Source organism: Fomitiporia mediterranea, assembly GCF_000271605.1.
Source record: "Fomitiporia mediterranea MF3/22 unplaced genomic scaffold FOMMEscaffold_18, whole genome shotgun sequence".
Lineage (NCBI taxonomy): Eukaryota > Fungi > Basidiomycota > Agaricomycetes > Hymenochaetales > Hymenochaetaceae > Fomitiporia > Fomitiporia mediterranea.
The window spans coordinates 162,259-177,425 of NW_006760403.1; the positions used below are offsets into that span (position 1 = coordinate 162,259).

A 15,167-nucleotide genomic window follows, 5' to 3' on the forward strand; every position below is an offset into this window, starting at 1 on the left:
TCTCCATTAGCCCTTTCAGCGCCCCATTAAGTTTCGTCCACATCAGACCGGCGAGAATCCTTTGCCATACTCACTGTATCATTGTACGCCGCTAGTGAGAATAGAGCTCATTGGGCTCACCTGGCCCCACCCGTAATTTCACATATTTCAAAGCCCTTGTCGGAAACATATGGACAACACCATATGCATAAGTCGGAAATTTGAAGCCTCTATGAGAATATATTTACACAAACCCGCTGACTTGCATGAACGGCGTGCCCTCGGACGGTGTAGAATCAAAGGGTCAAGGTCAATGAGAGAAGGTCAGAACTGGACGATAACGGCAACCTCTGACGACAACACAGCTTCCCGCTGGACGGGAAGCTTCCTTATTCAGTGATCGACACGTTTCTCCCGACCCGCGTCAAGCACGTTGCTGCATCTTGCTCCTGCAACCATGGCGCATCCGTCAAATTCTTTGCCAATGTTCTCAAAGGACCCTCCACCTCCAAGTGAAAACGAAGGGAATGAGCTTGAGGACCATGAACTGCAAGGTCTACTCTCTGGTGTCCAGTCTTCCAACAGACAGGACGCGAAGAAGGAACGTGGTCTGTTCGATTGGCTCGATGACAGGAAACCCTGGACACGCAAACGCATGGCTCTTATAGCCGGGGGTCTGGTTTTACTGCTTCTTGGGGCCGCTTTAGCACCTCCTTGCTTGAACCTGGGAAGAGGTAATAGAAAATCCATGCACCCGAACCAGAAATTTGTTGGATCAGAATTACGTTCAAATGGCACACATGATTTCAAAAGAACTGTGCTCATTGTATCTATTGACGGACTAAGGTGCGCGAATTCACAGCTCGGTGTGCGATTACTCGTTCTAACGATTATGATTCCCTAGAGCGGATTATCTTGACCGCGGTTTGACGCCGCACCTGCTTGACATCAGCAAGAAAGGTCTACGGGCAAAGTACATGAAACCCATTTTCCCGGTATGTAATCCGATACGTAGCTATCTTTCTCAGGTCCATACTGATGAACAACACCTCCCGCTGTGCTATCTAATAGACGTTAACTTTTCCGTAAGCCCGTATCTTCCGTTTATACATGTCCCGGTTTTTGCTAATAGAATCGAGTAGCAATCATTGGGCGCTAATGTAAGTATCACTGGTCTCAGACTAGTACTTGATGAACAAAAGGAAATTTTCCTGAACCTCACCAATAGGACCGGGCTTTACGCCGAGTCACACGGAATAGTAGCAAATGTACGTCTGCCAGCCACAACAATTTAGCCTACCAATCAATCGATTCATTAATGTGGCGGCAGAACTTCTGGGATCCGCAATCCAAATCTGAGTTCCACTACAACAAAGAAACTACAACATGGAATCCCTCTTGGTGGTTTGGCGAGCCGGTAAGCACAACAAATGAAATCCTAGTGAGCCCAACGAACGAACGGAGAGACCTGACCGTTTGTGTGTATGTATAGATGTGGGAGACTACTGGACGAGCGGGACTTATCTCGGCGAATTTGATGTGGTGGGTAACTTTAGTCGTTATCCGAAGTTCGAAGCTGATGAACTAATACAGGCCAGGTCCGCCGAAGACTATGACTGGTGCTTCACCGACGTACTTCAAGCCTTGGCGGGTAAGCGGCGTCGGCGTGTAAGTGAAGAAATTAGATACTGAGTGGCTTTGATTTGGATAGGACAAGGTGCCTTTGGATGAGAAGCTTGATCAAATTATGGAGTGGATCGATATGCCGCTGGAAGACCGGCCCCAGCTCATCATGGGTAGGTGGTACGATTTGTGGTATTCATCTCATTTAACCAATATCTTTAGCTTATGAACCGACATTGGATCAGGCTGGCCATCTCAAGGGTCCCAATTCGAAGCTAGTAAATGTATGCATTCTTCTGTTGCTAATGTATGGAATACAGCCATATTGATGACATCGGATTTTCGCGCGTCCAGGATACTTTGAAATATGTGGATACATTTGCAAAGGATCTACACCTGGAACTCGTCGCACGGAACTTGACGGACATTGTCGACATCATCTTTGTCAGCGACCATGGCATGACGGATACAAGCCACCCTGAGTTAGTCTATCTTGATGACATACTCGGGGAAGAAGGGTATGCATACATCGAGCATGAGGACGGTAAGTCTAATTAGATTCATCCATCGAACAGCCTCACACTCCATGTCTTCATGTCTTTAATTCACCTGAAACAACTTCCACCCACACGTAGGTTGGCCAAGCAAAGGTCTATGGTTCTCGAACAAGTGCAATGTGACACATTACCTTGATGTACTGCTTTCGGCCGCGGCGGAGAACCCCGAGAAATTTGCTGTGTACACGCGCGAGACGATGCCGGAGCGGTATCACTTTGCGAATAGTGACCGGATTGCACCGGTATATGTCGTGCCGAAGATAGGCTACGCACTCACGACGCGGGCAGAAGGTGATGATGGTGTGTCCAAAGGGGTGAGTTCTTAGTCTAGACTGAGTTCAATATATACATAGCATGCTGATTGATTTCCTCTAGAGTCACGGATACGACAATAACGAACCCTCAATGCGGGCAATGTTCGTCGCACACGGACCGTTCTCGACGAATGTTAAAGATGTGAACAGCAAGCGTTCCGTTTCCTGGTCCTCTTCTCTTTTCTCGAGAGCGGCGAAGATGAACGCACCGACAGGGTGGCACTCCATTGACAAGTCTGCATATGTCATGGAAGGGTTTGAGAACGTGCAGATTTACGGCCTCGTCATGAAGCTTCTAGGTTTAGAGGATTGGTCCGCGAGAAACAATGCGACGAAGGGTTTCTGGGACAAGTATTTCTAGTGGCGTATCTCTCTTGGTTTACTCTATTCACTGTACTATACCATCTTTTTTATTTATGCTTGTAGTAGAGTAATTAATTTCGGTTTTTGTGGGTCCTTTCTTAATTTCGAGGCAGCATCTCGCGTCCCTGATCATTACCTGAGGTGGATCACATGATGACGTCTTTCCTCGGCGGTGCACAGCAGTGCTGCTGCGGCGTCCAACGGCCCAGAGACCGACTTCGGACAGGATATCACCATCATCATCTCTTTTTCACATCGACGACGACAGCGACGACTCACATTCTAACGACGACGAGCAACTTAAACATAGGCCACAATGTCGATGCTCGAGAAATTCAAAAAGGGGGCTCAGAAGGTGTGTTCACAGAATCATAGATACTCTTTAAATCTTTGATCCTCGGCGTCTGACTGGTATGCGGTGATTAAGGCAGGGATCCAGGCGACGGCATTCATGAACAATGCTGGGAATAAAGTCGCATCTGAGTCAAAGAGCTTTGCTCAGGGGTTCAGTCTTCCTGGTGAAGCGGAGAAGGCAGCGAAGATACTGCAGAGCTTCCTAGGTGCGTTCATTCACGTCTGTCATATTGAATTACTCAGAGAAGGTGTTTTCTAACACGAAGGCGTACATGCTACAATAGCTGACCCAGAGAACCCCGAATCTGCACTAAACGCAATACCGAAAGCTGTTTTACAACGGGCGCGAGGTACTTATTCTCAAAACGCTTACAATCGAAGGAGTCTTGTGCCTCCGCTAATGATTTCTTTTCACGATTTTTAGGTCTGGCCATCTTCCAAGTTCTAAAAGCCGGATTCGTCTTCTCAGGAAAAGCAGGTTCAGGTCTCGTCATCGCCCGACTTCCCGACGGTTCATGGTCTGCACCCTCATGCATCGCAACAGGCGGAGTCGGTTGGGGCTTACAAGTCGGCGCCGACATCACTGATTTCGTCGTCGTGCTCAACAGCGAAGACGCTGTACGTGCATTCTCGATGGGTGGTAATGTTACTATTGGTGGGAATATATCTGCAGCGGCGGGACCTATTGGGACTGGTGGGAGCGTACAGGCAAGTCTTGCGCACCCGGCGCCTATGTTTTCGTATTCGAAGTCGAAAGGTATGTTTTACAAAGTCATCTCTAGCATCATCATCATCAATCATAATAATTACCATCGCCATCGCCATCGTCATAATCTTATTAACAACATAACGCAGGTCTATTCGCTGGCCTTTCCCTCGAAGGAACTGTCCTCATCGAACGCAAAGACGCCAATCGCGATTTCTACGGCTCAGCCATCCCCGCACGTATGATCCTCGGTGGACAAGTCCCACCACCCGAGATCGCCTCTCGTTTGTATGAGATTATCGAAGCTGCTGAGGGTCTGGACGAGACGGGTCTTCCGGGTGAGGCGTACGTCCCTTCGGCTTCGGGCGATCATTTGCCTGTCAACTCCCAGTCGACGAATGCGGGGCAGACGGTGTTTGATGCGGAGGATCGACATGGATTTATGTGAGATAGCATGTAAGATGAGGTGAGATGGGCACAGATGAAGAGAAACGAGTAATTTGCCAGGGCGGACGGGAGAAGTTAGGAATAGGTTGATATTAAAAAATTGGGTGGGAATTGTTTCTTATTTCCTTTGATGCTGTTATACCTGCATTTCTTTTTCTATTTTCATCTTTCCGTGTGTAAGTTGTATGAGTACATATTTTAATGTTTGAAGATTCTTTTCTCTCGGCCATTCGGACGTTATGCATTGTTTGATGTTCGTATGGAAGTGTGTTCTGTTTCTCGATTGAGTAAACTCAAGTGATCGGCACTTCTTTTTCACGAACCACAGTCATCTCCTTCACAAGATACCACGACAACACTACACAACATCATAATCTGCCTTTTGCTCTACAGATCTGCTTCTATATGCTTCTACCGGATGCAAGCACACATTTCTAAATCCAGAGACTCTCTGTCGACCTTTAAAGCCTCAACCCTCAACTATGAAGCACTTAACGACTATAGCCACCAACACTTCTAATATAACCTGTCTGTATGCAGTCGCAAAGGACGGACTGCAGGGAGGAGCCGGTTGCTCCTGTCAGGTTTCAGCTCTGCTTTGCTACTCCTACAACAAGACAAACCTAAACTGCAAAGCGTGGACAACACCTCGTAGTGTCCCTCTCTTCTCATTTGTATACTGTTAAGCCTTTTCGGCCATTATACTTACCCTCAGCGGAAAAAGATACCTTTCTGGGCTAAGGAAAACATAGAGACCTACCCTAGTCTCTTGAATAGCTACACAAGCTGCACATTTGGCATCAGAACATCAGATTCGTACTCTGCCTTCTTTTATGTCCTCGACTGAGCATGTCTACAGTGATACCCTCGGAAATACCTCTGGCGCTCTGTACAGCCGGGTACCACTTACGATTACAGCCTCAGAGTTCTTTGTAGATGACCTTGCAGCAAATAATTCATCTGGAGAAGACTGGGACGACCATGGTTTCGATCGAACCCGGGATCAGCACCATCAAGGGTGGGACGCAGATTCAGAGCCTAGTGATGAAGATCCAGTGCCAGAACCCGAACTTAACCAAGACGATAATCCCGAGAATGACGTTTGGCGAACAATACCTCAGGACGAGTCACTAGTGGATTCGGACGAGGAAGAAGAAATACGTGCTCGTTGGGCAGAGACGGACCAATCCCCTCTCCTTGCATCTTCAGACACGAGCTCCTCAAACTCGAGTTTGCCTGATTCTGACGGAGACTCTTCAAGCATCGGATACCCCGTGCCGCATCCTTTACAAATAACTACACCTCGGCATTTGGGATTTAGAACTGAAGAAAGAGCCCAGATACGCAGACTTCCTGATTTCTTTGACCCTCGACTTCTTCTGAGGCGAGTAACCAGCCTCAGTGAGAGCGCGTATATGAATGCACGAGCTCGACTTGAAGACATCCTTGATGATCGGGCTCTAGAGAGAGTCTGGCCAGAGTATGTTGGTAATAATGTGTTTCGGTGGTACCAGCCTGTTCCCGTTGAGATTAACACGGTTGATGGATCATTCCAAGAGCGAGGTACTGACTAAGTCTCGCCATGTTGGGACCGGATTCTACAACCACACGAAAACGTTCATGCATCTGCTGGATCTCATTCAGACTTTGCCTAGACGAAGCTTACCTATGAAGAGGGAATATTACATGGGTTACACAGAAGCTGCATTACATACTAAGACAAAACCAAAATGGCCTTGCCAAATATCAATCTATATTAATATACACAAGATTTACCCAACTTCATTCTCTACTTCTACTTCAGCCTATCAGCATTACTTTTCTTTTTGCTTCAGATTAAGACAGCTTTTCAGGTAACAAGTCGTCGTCCTCATTGAAGGCCACTTGGGCCGACATCATGGATCTTCTATTCTGCCATTCTCCTTCTGGAGAATATTTCTTCCATTATGCTGTTAAATAAACCCCTTTTCTCTTACGCTTCCGCTGTTTCGACGTGCCTTCAGGTGTCACTTACTCACTCTTGTTTCACGACCAGTTGAGCGGCGTTCTTCTGGCTATGCATCTTTTGCCGACATGCTTAGAACGTTACAATATCGATCCCCTTCAAACGTGATTAGCTCAATACACTATGTGCCTCTCAAACGCTACCCGAAACTATGTCCCATGTGCACTTGACAACGTCCCGTACCTACAAGCCGTACTCAATTAAAACACGTTCCGTCAGATCCCACAAATCCTTTGCAAGAGAATCATCCCGCGCGTCCTTCGACGCTGGACCTAATTTGCCATAAGGTACCAGATACTGTCCATGATACTTACTCGCCTCGTCCCGTATCGCTTGTGCCGCTGCAGGAATGAGCACAGCGTTCGCACCCTGTTCTGGCGGTCTATGCACGAGACGGATTATGAGCTTATATAAAGAAGATAACGGCCAAGAAAAACGGTTTGCGAAATCGAGAATCCCCTCCGTTATGATCCAACCAGGATGAACGCTGAGGCACAGGATGTTGGATCCTCCATCGTTGCCAGTGGGAGAAGCCGCAAGACGACGCGCAAGCTCGCGAGTCCAAAGTATGTTCAACAGCTTTGTGAAACCGTAATGCTTGCGTTGACTATCAAGTCCTTTATCGACTACTTTCGGGAAATAAAAGTCGTCCTTGTCCTTTAGTCGGATATTCGAGACTAAGGCATGAGCGTCTGAAGTAACGTTGACGATGCGCACGTCCGAGTCAGGGAGTAAGGCAGTCCGCTTCAGCAGTGGTAGGTGGGTATTGGTGAACACAAACGGTGAAAGGTGACTTCAGTCAGAATTATTTAGCAACGAACTTGTCGTAGTGAAGGAAACACGGTACTAACTTGACTGCAACTGAAAGCGGCAACCCAATTGGATCACGATCATATGGTACTATCAACCTAGAACTATTAAGCTTTCTGTCTGTCAATAGTAGAAAATATAAATAATCGCTCACCGTGATGTATTGTTTACTAAAACCGACCCAGATGAACAATCAGCATTCAATCGAGAGCTTAACATTATAATAGCCTACCTAGAATATCGAGTCTGGATTCTCGATTTAAAAACTCTTCCGCAGATTTCTTTGCGTCCCTGGGATCGTCAAAGACGGCCTTATGAAATACAGGTCTCCCGTTCCCAGGACCGAGACCTTCAGCCTGCAAACGAGAAATAGTTGCCGTGGCTTTATTCTCGTTTCTTGCAGCAAGATAGACGGTTGCGCCCTTGCGCAGTAGGCCTTGTGTAACAGCATATCCAATACCCGACCTGGAATTCAAGAGGACATTTTAGTCGTAATTACTATTGAGCAGAGCTGAATGAACGATAACTTACGTTGCACCTGTGACAATTGCGACTTTGCCCGTCAGGTCAGGCAAGTCTTTAATAGGATTAAAGCGTGTCATGACAGTTTTCCAGTCTGAGGGCACGACCAGAAGCTCAGGATTTATGATTTATAAAGATATTATAAATATCCCGACAAGTTGCGGAACGGTCAAGAGCCAACGATCGCCGAAATCATTTGTTTCCTCAGATCCGGCTCGCTCGGCTAGTTGAGCGCCTGATTCCGGAGCACCATTTCATTTCTCTTTTAGTTTTCTTGATCTCACAGTTTCTCCATCGGACACACATAAACAAAGGTCTTCAAGCATAGTGGTTGTAAATTGTGCACACTCAAGGCCCAGATTGGGTGGGAATGGCGTTCAATGCCATTGATAGACGTCACACGAGGCAAGATCAAATTTTGAAAGTACTCAGAATTTTTATCAGAATGTGAGAAAGCTGCTCTGATTGGCTGCTTTTACATTCTGACTAAAATTCTGGTCAATACATAATGTGAATTTGCCGTGTGTGTGTGTTAGTTCTATTTTCGACTCGTCGGACACTGGCTGTGTATGAAGTACAACTGAAACCGATTTGTCTTTGCATCCCAGTGCTTATGCGTAATGCGTCATGATTGTACTGGAACTTTGCCACACAAATATTATTCAATAAATCATATGTATGTAGCCCTTGCATGATGGTCTGTAATCTGAATATGTGTCTCGCTAGCATGGACTCTCCGAACAGCATTAAGAATACAGCTTCAATCCTCTTCATATTGAGATTAGCCCTAATGCACGCGCCTCTCGACTACTTGCCTAATTGCGCCCTGTACTTGTTAGTGACTCATTCCCCAAACCATACTCAGTCAAAACACGTTCTGTCAGATCCCATAAATCCCTTGCAAGAGAATCATCCAGTGCATCTTTTGACGCTGGACCTAACTTGCCGTAAGGTACCAGATATTGTCCATGATATCTGCCCGAATCATTCCGTATCGACTGTGCTGCTGCAGGAATAAGTACAGTGCTTCCACCCTGTTCCGGTGTTCTAAACAGGAGTCGCGTTAAGAACTTGAAGAAAGAGGATAATGGCCAAGGATAACGGTCTGAGAGTTCAAGAACTCCTTCCGTCCCAACCCAGCCAGGGTGAACGCAGAGGCACAGAATATTAATACCTCCGTCGTTGGATGAAGCCGTAAGACGACGTGCGAGCTCGCGAGTCCATAAAATATCCAACAATTTCGTGAAGCCATAATGCTTGCGTTGGTTAGCAGTTCCTTCGTCGACCACTTTCGGAAAATAAAAGTCGTCCTTGTTCTTTAGCCGGATATCCGGGACTAAAGCATGGGAGTCCGAAGCAACATTGACGATCCGCACGTCCGTGTCCGGGAGTAAAGCCGTTTGCTTCATCAGAGGTAAGAGGATATTCGTGAACACAAAGGGTGAAAAATAACTGTGGTCGGAATAGACTTGTCAGCTCTGAACCTGTAGGTCAATGAAACATGGCGTTTACTTGACTGATATTGAAAGTGGCAACCCCATTGGATCACGCTCATATGGTAACACCATAATCTGCCAACTGCAGAAAAGCCTATTGCTCACCGCGCTATATTGTTTACTTGAATGGAAGCAAATTTAGCATTGGCTATTTAACAGTGCGCTCGACACTATAAATGGCATACCTAATATGTCAAGCCCAGACTCACGAGACAGGAACTCTTCCGCAGATTTCTTCGCATTCCTGGGATCGTCGAAGACGGCCTTAAGAAATATTGGCTTCCCGTTTCCCGGCCCGAGACCTTCCGCCTGCAAACGTGCAATAGTTCCTGTAGCTTTACTCTCATTTCTTGCAGCAAGGTACACAGTTGCACCTTTGCGTAATAGTGCTCGTGCTACAACATATCCTATACCAGACCTAGAATTTTACGGGTAAGCCTCAGTCACGACTACTGTCTTGTAAAGCTGAATGAATTACGACTCACGTCGCTCCAGTGACAATTGCAACTTTGCCCGTCAGGTCAGGCAAGTCCTTAGTAGGATCAGAACGTGTCATGATATAATCCTAAGTCGAAGGACAAGAGCCTGATGATACTCAGAGTCAGAACCGCAGGGTGGTTTATAAACATTTCGGACAGGTCCCGAATTTGTCAAGAGCCAGCGATTGCAATCATTCAATTCCTTCGAGCATGCTGTGCTCGGTTGGCTGAGCGTCAGATTTCGGAGCAGTCAATTTATTTTTTCCCGAGCTTTTGTTTCATACGTCTATCAGATGCACATGTATGCTGAGGGTCCAGATTGATAGGAAGGGCGTGCGACAATGGATGATACCATTGCCATTGTGAGATTTGTCGGTTGTTTCGAATCTATCAGTACTAAGTAGACAATACAATGACGAGTATGTGCAGTGTATCATAGTTGTAAATGGGTCGTTGTCAATTTGCTTGCAGGATTGGCTTTTGCCACACAAATACGTATTCCAGTAAAACTTGAATAATTGAGTGCATATTGCTGTTTGTCTATATATGCGTCTTAACTGTATGAGGAAAGAGATAATGTGACCCAAAAATAACTAAAAACAGAATGAGGTCTGTACTGCATTTAGTTGAGTGCCAAATACAGAAAGCGTGTAGACAAACATGGTTCAACAGTATAATGCACTTGACTAGTAGGATCATCGACTGTTAATGCCGATGTTCATTTGTAATATGTACAATGTATGCACAGACCTTGTTTCTGCTAAACGAGGTCTACCAGAAGTATATTATGGCGTAGCCGAGAACAAGTACAGTATATGTCCGAACCATATCCCATATAGATTTTAATCCCAGGTTGTCCAATGTGTGCGTTTCTGACCATACATCCTTTACCCGTCTTCTTCAGAATCCGGCATCAGTCACAACAGTCGGTGGACACAGATATAGTAGGATAGTTGGCAATCTATAACTGCTAATTTGAAGTAAAGGAATTGACTGCAGACTTATCCAGAAGGTCCTCCTGACCCATTACAACCCAACACAGATGAATAAACGTATAAAAAACCAATCTTCTCATCCAAGTGCTGGTATGATCAGATACAACCACTTACCAGATGAGAAAATGAAGGAAAGGAAAGGGAAAGGAATGGAAGACATGTCCCAAAAATAACCAGAACAGGAAGATAACTCAAAAACATAGAAAGAGATGGACGTGATGAGAACAGCAGTAGTAATAGTAGTATCGTGCATTGTTAATGAACTGTCAGAGATGATCTTTACTTGGTAGAAGTGCTCACACTCGTGCCAAGGAATGCGTAACTGGCCACTCATCAAGAGACTGACTGCACGCGCTTGTACTCGATCAATCAATGTTGCAAGAACTTTCAAGTCTTGTCTTCATTGATAAATGGCAATCGACAAGGTGGAGTCTGATCTCTTCGAGAGGAAGAGTCGTGAATACCCACCTGCGTCAACTCAAACTATTTAAACAATACGCAAAAAGGCGTCGGCTGAGATAAGGAGACAAAGCGATTTTTTCATTATTAATACATGGACAACAACGCAGCATTGGGGCATGACGACAAGCGAAGTCAAACAAAGAAGAGAAGAAGAGAGAAAAAGAAAAGGCTAAAGGGCCAAAGAAGAAGTATGTACAGAAAGCACTGACATCAGGCATACAAAGAAACGAAAAAAGAAACTAAAAGGAAGTGCATACAGAAGAACTGAAGTCATAAGAGAGGCTTTCAATAAAGCGACGAAAAGACAAAGTTCGAATAGGAACGTTCGATTTTCGTTTGACTTCGTCCGTTGAAGGTACAGCCTTGGAGGTTGAGGAAAGGAAGCGCGAACCCAGATAGATGTGGAAGAGACAAGTCGAAGAGACAAACACAGGCAAGACGCATGAACATAGACAACCGGTATTGAAAGAAGCCAGAACGATTTAATTGAAGTAATATCAACGCAGCACAGAATAGAAGATGAACGAAGGCGGTGGTGGTATCATGGTGCGATGACATGCAGTGGCACCAGGCAAAGATGATTGAGTTGAATCGTGTTCCGCAATCAGCGAAACGAGGGAGGCAAAAAGGTGAAAGCAACAGGAAGGGAGAAAAGAATCAAAGTACGAAACCGGCTGCCTATATGCGCTGCGTCAAGCATTTACTCGTCACTTCACCTCCTACCGTACGCCTGCTGGGGAGGACCTCCCTGAGGCGGCGGTGCCCATGCACCCGCCATGCCAGGTGGGGCCGGATAATAGCCTGCGGCGCCGTACATGGGGGGCGCGTACATCCCACCCGGTGGTGGTGGCCCAGGATGACCAGGAGTGCCGTCTTGGCCGCCGCTTCCGGGAGCACCAGAGTAAGCAGCTTGACTCATTGGCATGCCCGCTTGTGGTGCACCGACATGGGCACTGGGAGTCGTAGGACTACGCGCCGTTCCCGCACCTGTACTGTTCGCACCCGCCTTCCCGGCACCGGACGTCCGCCGGCGTGCAGCGCCGCGCTTCTCACCCTCTTGGTCAGCGTCATCGTGTGTATCTCGTTCGCCCTCACCCTCGTCACCCTGGGCAACGCTACCTTGACTGCCACTAGGATTGATCTGCAATCCACCAGGAACGTTGCGTGTTTGCATTGGCGGCGGCATACCCGGCATCGGGCCCTGGGACTGCGGAGGGGGTGCAGGAGCGGGCGTCTGAATTTGCTGAGGAGCGGACCGCCCGAGTGGGGTGCCGACGGGCATACTGGACGGTAGTTGACCATGGGGCGCATTGAGACATGCCTGGATGAGGTTCTTGCCCTCTGGTTGAGTTACGAGGGGTTGGAGTTTGGCGGTCGTGAACGTATAGACAAGCCCGGTCTCGGAGACAACGAGCAGAAGGACTTGCGTGCCAGTGAGTGTCGAGAGTTCATAAGCTTTCTTCATGATACCTGTGTTGTTGAGTTGTTGTGTTGTGGTCAGCGCATATATTCACACGGTTCGGAAATAAATGTTAAATAAATGCTGAATAAATAAATAAAATATTATGGGGGCGATGGCGACAGCGACGACGACGACAAAACATGAACTATGACGCGTCGGGATCGAAAGAGATAGAGTACGGTACTCACCAGCCTTCCTCTTTGAGAACGTGATGTGGCGCCGACTCTTGTCCTGAATGAATTCGATTTTAATTTTGCGACGGCCAGCCTTCTTGTCTGACTTGACGCCCTCCTCGTCGTCATCGTCAGCACCCGACTCTGCGGCTTCGTTGTCATTGACGAAGCCGTCTTCGGTGGCCGGCTGTTGTTGGACGGCAGCATTTGCCTGCACGGGATCAGTGGAAGCCTGCATTGCTGCGCGGGATCGTTTACGGGTGTTCGGCGTGGAAGACTGTGCGTCGGGGGACATGCGCTGTGGGCGAGTCCGTGGTAGCGACGACGGGAAGAGCGGCTGCGCGGGCAAGACTAGCTAGAGTGGCCGAATAGCGCGCGCGTCGCGTCGTGAGCGTGTCGTGCGGTTGCGTGCGTTGTGTGTGTCCTGTCTCGTTCAGGCAGGCAGGACTGGTCTGTCCAGAAAGGGGAGTGTGGGTCGTCTGAAGCAGGAAGGTGCCCCACTGCCGCAACAACTTCTCTTTTTGAACTGGCGCGTTACACGGGCGACTAGTTACAGTCACGATAACACCGCACATATTTAATTCTCTATTTATTATCTAACCCTGTGCTGTGCTGACCAACGAGCACCCCCTTTTCTAGCCTACCCAATCGTAGAGCCTCGGCTGCCCGCTTCGCATCACGCTGTCCAAATCGGTGCCTAGAACTTCCCACAGCGCCCGCTTCTTCGATCCCTTGATCCTCATTACGGGAAACTGCCCACTCCTCCCTCCCTCTTCTGGCAACTGCCCGATAAGTAGACGGGCACGCATATGGACACCAGATAGCACGGGCACGCTGCCATGCCCTCTGCGAAGTCGAACAGCAGGACCACGAGAAGAATGTTGCGGCACATCAGCACAGCTCACAAAAGAGGGGATGTCCCTCGCCGGAAATAGTCAGCGGACAAGCTGAGCAAACTTCCAAATCCGCAGTCCGACCCCACGTGTTGCAAATGAGATCGATATCGACCGCATCTTTCCGTATCTGGTCCCCAAACCTTCCTTGGGTCACGCGCGTGCGTGCTGACCGGCGTTCCCCAGCACGCTCAAGACTTCTCCCGCCCGCTGGACTTACAGCCATTCGTCCTCTCCTGCCCCCTCTAATTCCCCTTCCGTGTGCTGGAGCGGGAGAGCAGGAGAGTGAGCAATCCCCGCACAGCGTGTCGTCGCCAACTCTTATGACACAAACTCCTCTCTGACACGTCCGAATCTCGAGATTGCTGGCTTTATCGCCGTAGCAACTGGTGTTTCGGCTCCCTCAACAAACTGCCTTCCCTTCCTAGCCAGCTTCTTCGGCCTTGTCGCACGCCACAATCAGGGGCACGAGTGACTCATGCACACAGCTCGGCGAACACAGACCCCAAAATGGGACGCATAAGCCCCTCATTTGGCCTTATCAGTTCCCGTGTCGCTTCTTTTGGCGCCGCAGCCGGGCGACTTCATCTCCGTTCTGGAAGAGAGAGAAAAAAAAACCGCACATCACATCGCGCACAAAGTGAACTCTATTGCAACGATGCTCATGACGTAAAAAGTGAAAAAAATAACCGAATTCGAGCTCCGTCCGAAACGGGACGTGGACAGAACGGGAAATGATCGCTCTTTGACTGCAAATGCATGGGGTAATCGCCGACCCGAAGGGAAACGACTCGTACTGGGCTTGCGGCGGTAGAGGACACTTGAACGAAAGAAAGGGAGCATCTTGCTCCCTCCCGTTGAGTGCTAATGCTTATCCCCTGCACCGCTCTATGCACTGCACTGCACCAGTTTCCTCCCCCACACAGACGAAAAGTTAATCACCCCGAATAGGAGACCTGAGCGTCTAATAAAAGATGAGCACGTCGAATTGCTTCCGTCGAGCGTGTCCCCGTTCCGCACGCTTGGCGAATTAGGAAGCAATGACAATACGCACACGCATTCAGACATGCGTCGGGTCTAGATCGTCGGCGATGGTGCTGTTCCCCTCTCTGTCATCATCATCTGAGGGAGTTTCGATCCTCGGATACCAAAACGGGGGGACAAAGGGACGAGTGAGCTTTGAGAAGAGTCAAGGTTCTCTCAATATCCACTCACATGCACTCCCGCAATTTCGCACATAGTGCTCTCTATCTTTAAGTAGTATGACGCAGCGCTTATGACTAGCTAGCACACGGATTCACGGTACAAAGTAACAAGACGGAGGTCCGGTTACGGTGAATCATCTCAAGAACGTATATAACCGGACAAGTAGAAGACTTTGGGGTAAGTCCAAGACCACCTACGAAGCATCGAAGAGACGAAAGCGAAATCGAAGGTATTATTTACCTGCTTGTTCCTTACCATACATTTCCTTTTCCTCCCTCGAGGCCCGAAATGAACGCGCGGAGCTTATGCGAAGATTCGGGA

The 15,167-nt window shown here is 48.0% G+C and overlaps 6 protein-coding genes across 6 annotated transcripts; 3 read left to right on the forward strand and 3 right to left on the reverse strand.

Annotated features, from left to right (window-relative positions):
* Positions 1-262: 262 nt before the first annotated feature.
* Positions 263-2,960, forward strand: FOMMEDRAFT_149342 (Phosphodiest-domain-containing protein). Its single transcript, XM_007271641.1, has 13 exons — positions 263-825; positions 884-974; positions 1,051-1,064; positions 1,122-1,139; positions 1,208-1,247; positions 1,310-1,396; positions 1,472-1,521; positions 1,573-1,630; positions 1,691-1,775; positions 1,825-1,886; positions 1,957-2,146; positions 2,238-2,473; positions 2,535-2,960. The coding sequence occupies exons 1-13, from the start codon at positions 437-439 to the stop codon at positions 2,832-2,834; spliced, it is 1,620 nt and encodes a 539-aa protein (XP_007271703.1). The 5' UTR covers positions 263-436; the 3' UTR covers positions 2,835-2,960.
* Positions 2,961-2,989: 29 nt separating this feature from the next.
* On the forward strand, positions 2,990-4,570 carry FOMMEDRAFT_171255 (DUF500-domain-containing protein). Its single transcript, XM_007271642.1, has 5 exons — positions 2,990-3,191; positions 3,264-3,396; positions 3,475-3,540; positions 3,615-3,947; positions 4,046-4,570. The coding sequence occupies exons 1-5, from the start codon at positions 3,153-3,155 to the stop codon at positions 4,342-4,344; spliced, it is 870 nt and encodes a 289-aa protein (XP_007271704.1). The 5' UTR covers positions 2,990-3,152; the 3' UTR covers positions 4,345-4,570.
* A 606-nt stretch (positions 4,571-5,176) lies between these two features.
* FOMMEDRAFT_162174 (uncharacterized protein) lies at positions 5,177-5,917 on the forward strand (the record flags this gene model as incomplete). The annotated part of the gene is made up of 1 exon (XM_007271643.1): positions 5,177-5,917. The coding sequence occupies one exon, from the start codon at positions 5,177-5,179 to the stop codon at positions 5,915-5,917; it is 741 nt and encodes a 246-aa protein (XP_007271705.1).
* Positions 5,918-6,447: 530 nt separating this feature from the next.
* FOMMEDRAFT_129698 (NAD-binding protein) lies at positions 6,448-7,781 on the reverse strand. The gene is made up of 5 exons (XM_007271644.1): positions 7,690-7,781; positions 7,391-7,623; positions 7,313-7,328; positions 7,200-7,256; positions 6,448-7,141 (listed from the first exon to the last, which is right to left on the reverse strand). The coding sequence occupies exons 1-5, from the start codon at positions 7,758-7,760 to the stop codon at positions 6,532-6,534; spliced, it is 987 nt and encodes a 328-aa protein (XP_007271706.1). The 5' UTR covers positions 7,761-7,781; the 3' UTR covers positions 6,448-6,531.
* A 714-nt stretch (positions 7,782-8,495) lies between these two features.
* Positions 8,496-9,732, reverse strand: FOMMEDRAFT_162176 (NAD-binding protein; the record flags this gene model as incomplete). The annotated part of the gene is made up of 4 exons (XM_007271645.1): positions 8,496-9,132; positions 9,282-9,297; positions 9,362-9,594; positions 9,662-9,732. The coding sequence occupies 4 exons, from the start codon at positions 9,730-9,732 to the stop codon at positions 8,496-8,498; spliced, it is 957 nt and encodes a 318-aa protein (XP_007271707.1).
* A 2,683-nt stretch (positions 9,733-12,415) lies between these two features.
* FOMMEDRAFT_97316 (SRF-TF-domain-containing protein) lies at positions 12,416-12,985 on the reverse strand (the record flags this gene model as incomplete). Its single annotated transcript, XM_007271572.1, has 2 exons — positions 12,416-12,582; positions 12,763-12,985. Coding segments are annotated over 2 exons (390 nt in total), but the record flags the coding sequence as incomplete, so codon positions are not given.
* Between the last annotated feature and the right edge of the window lie 2,182 nt (positions 12,986-15,167).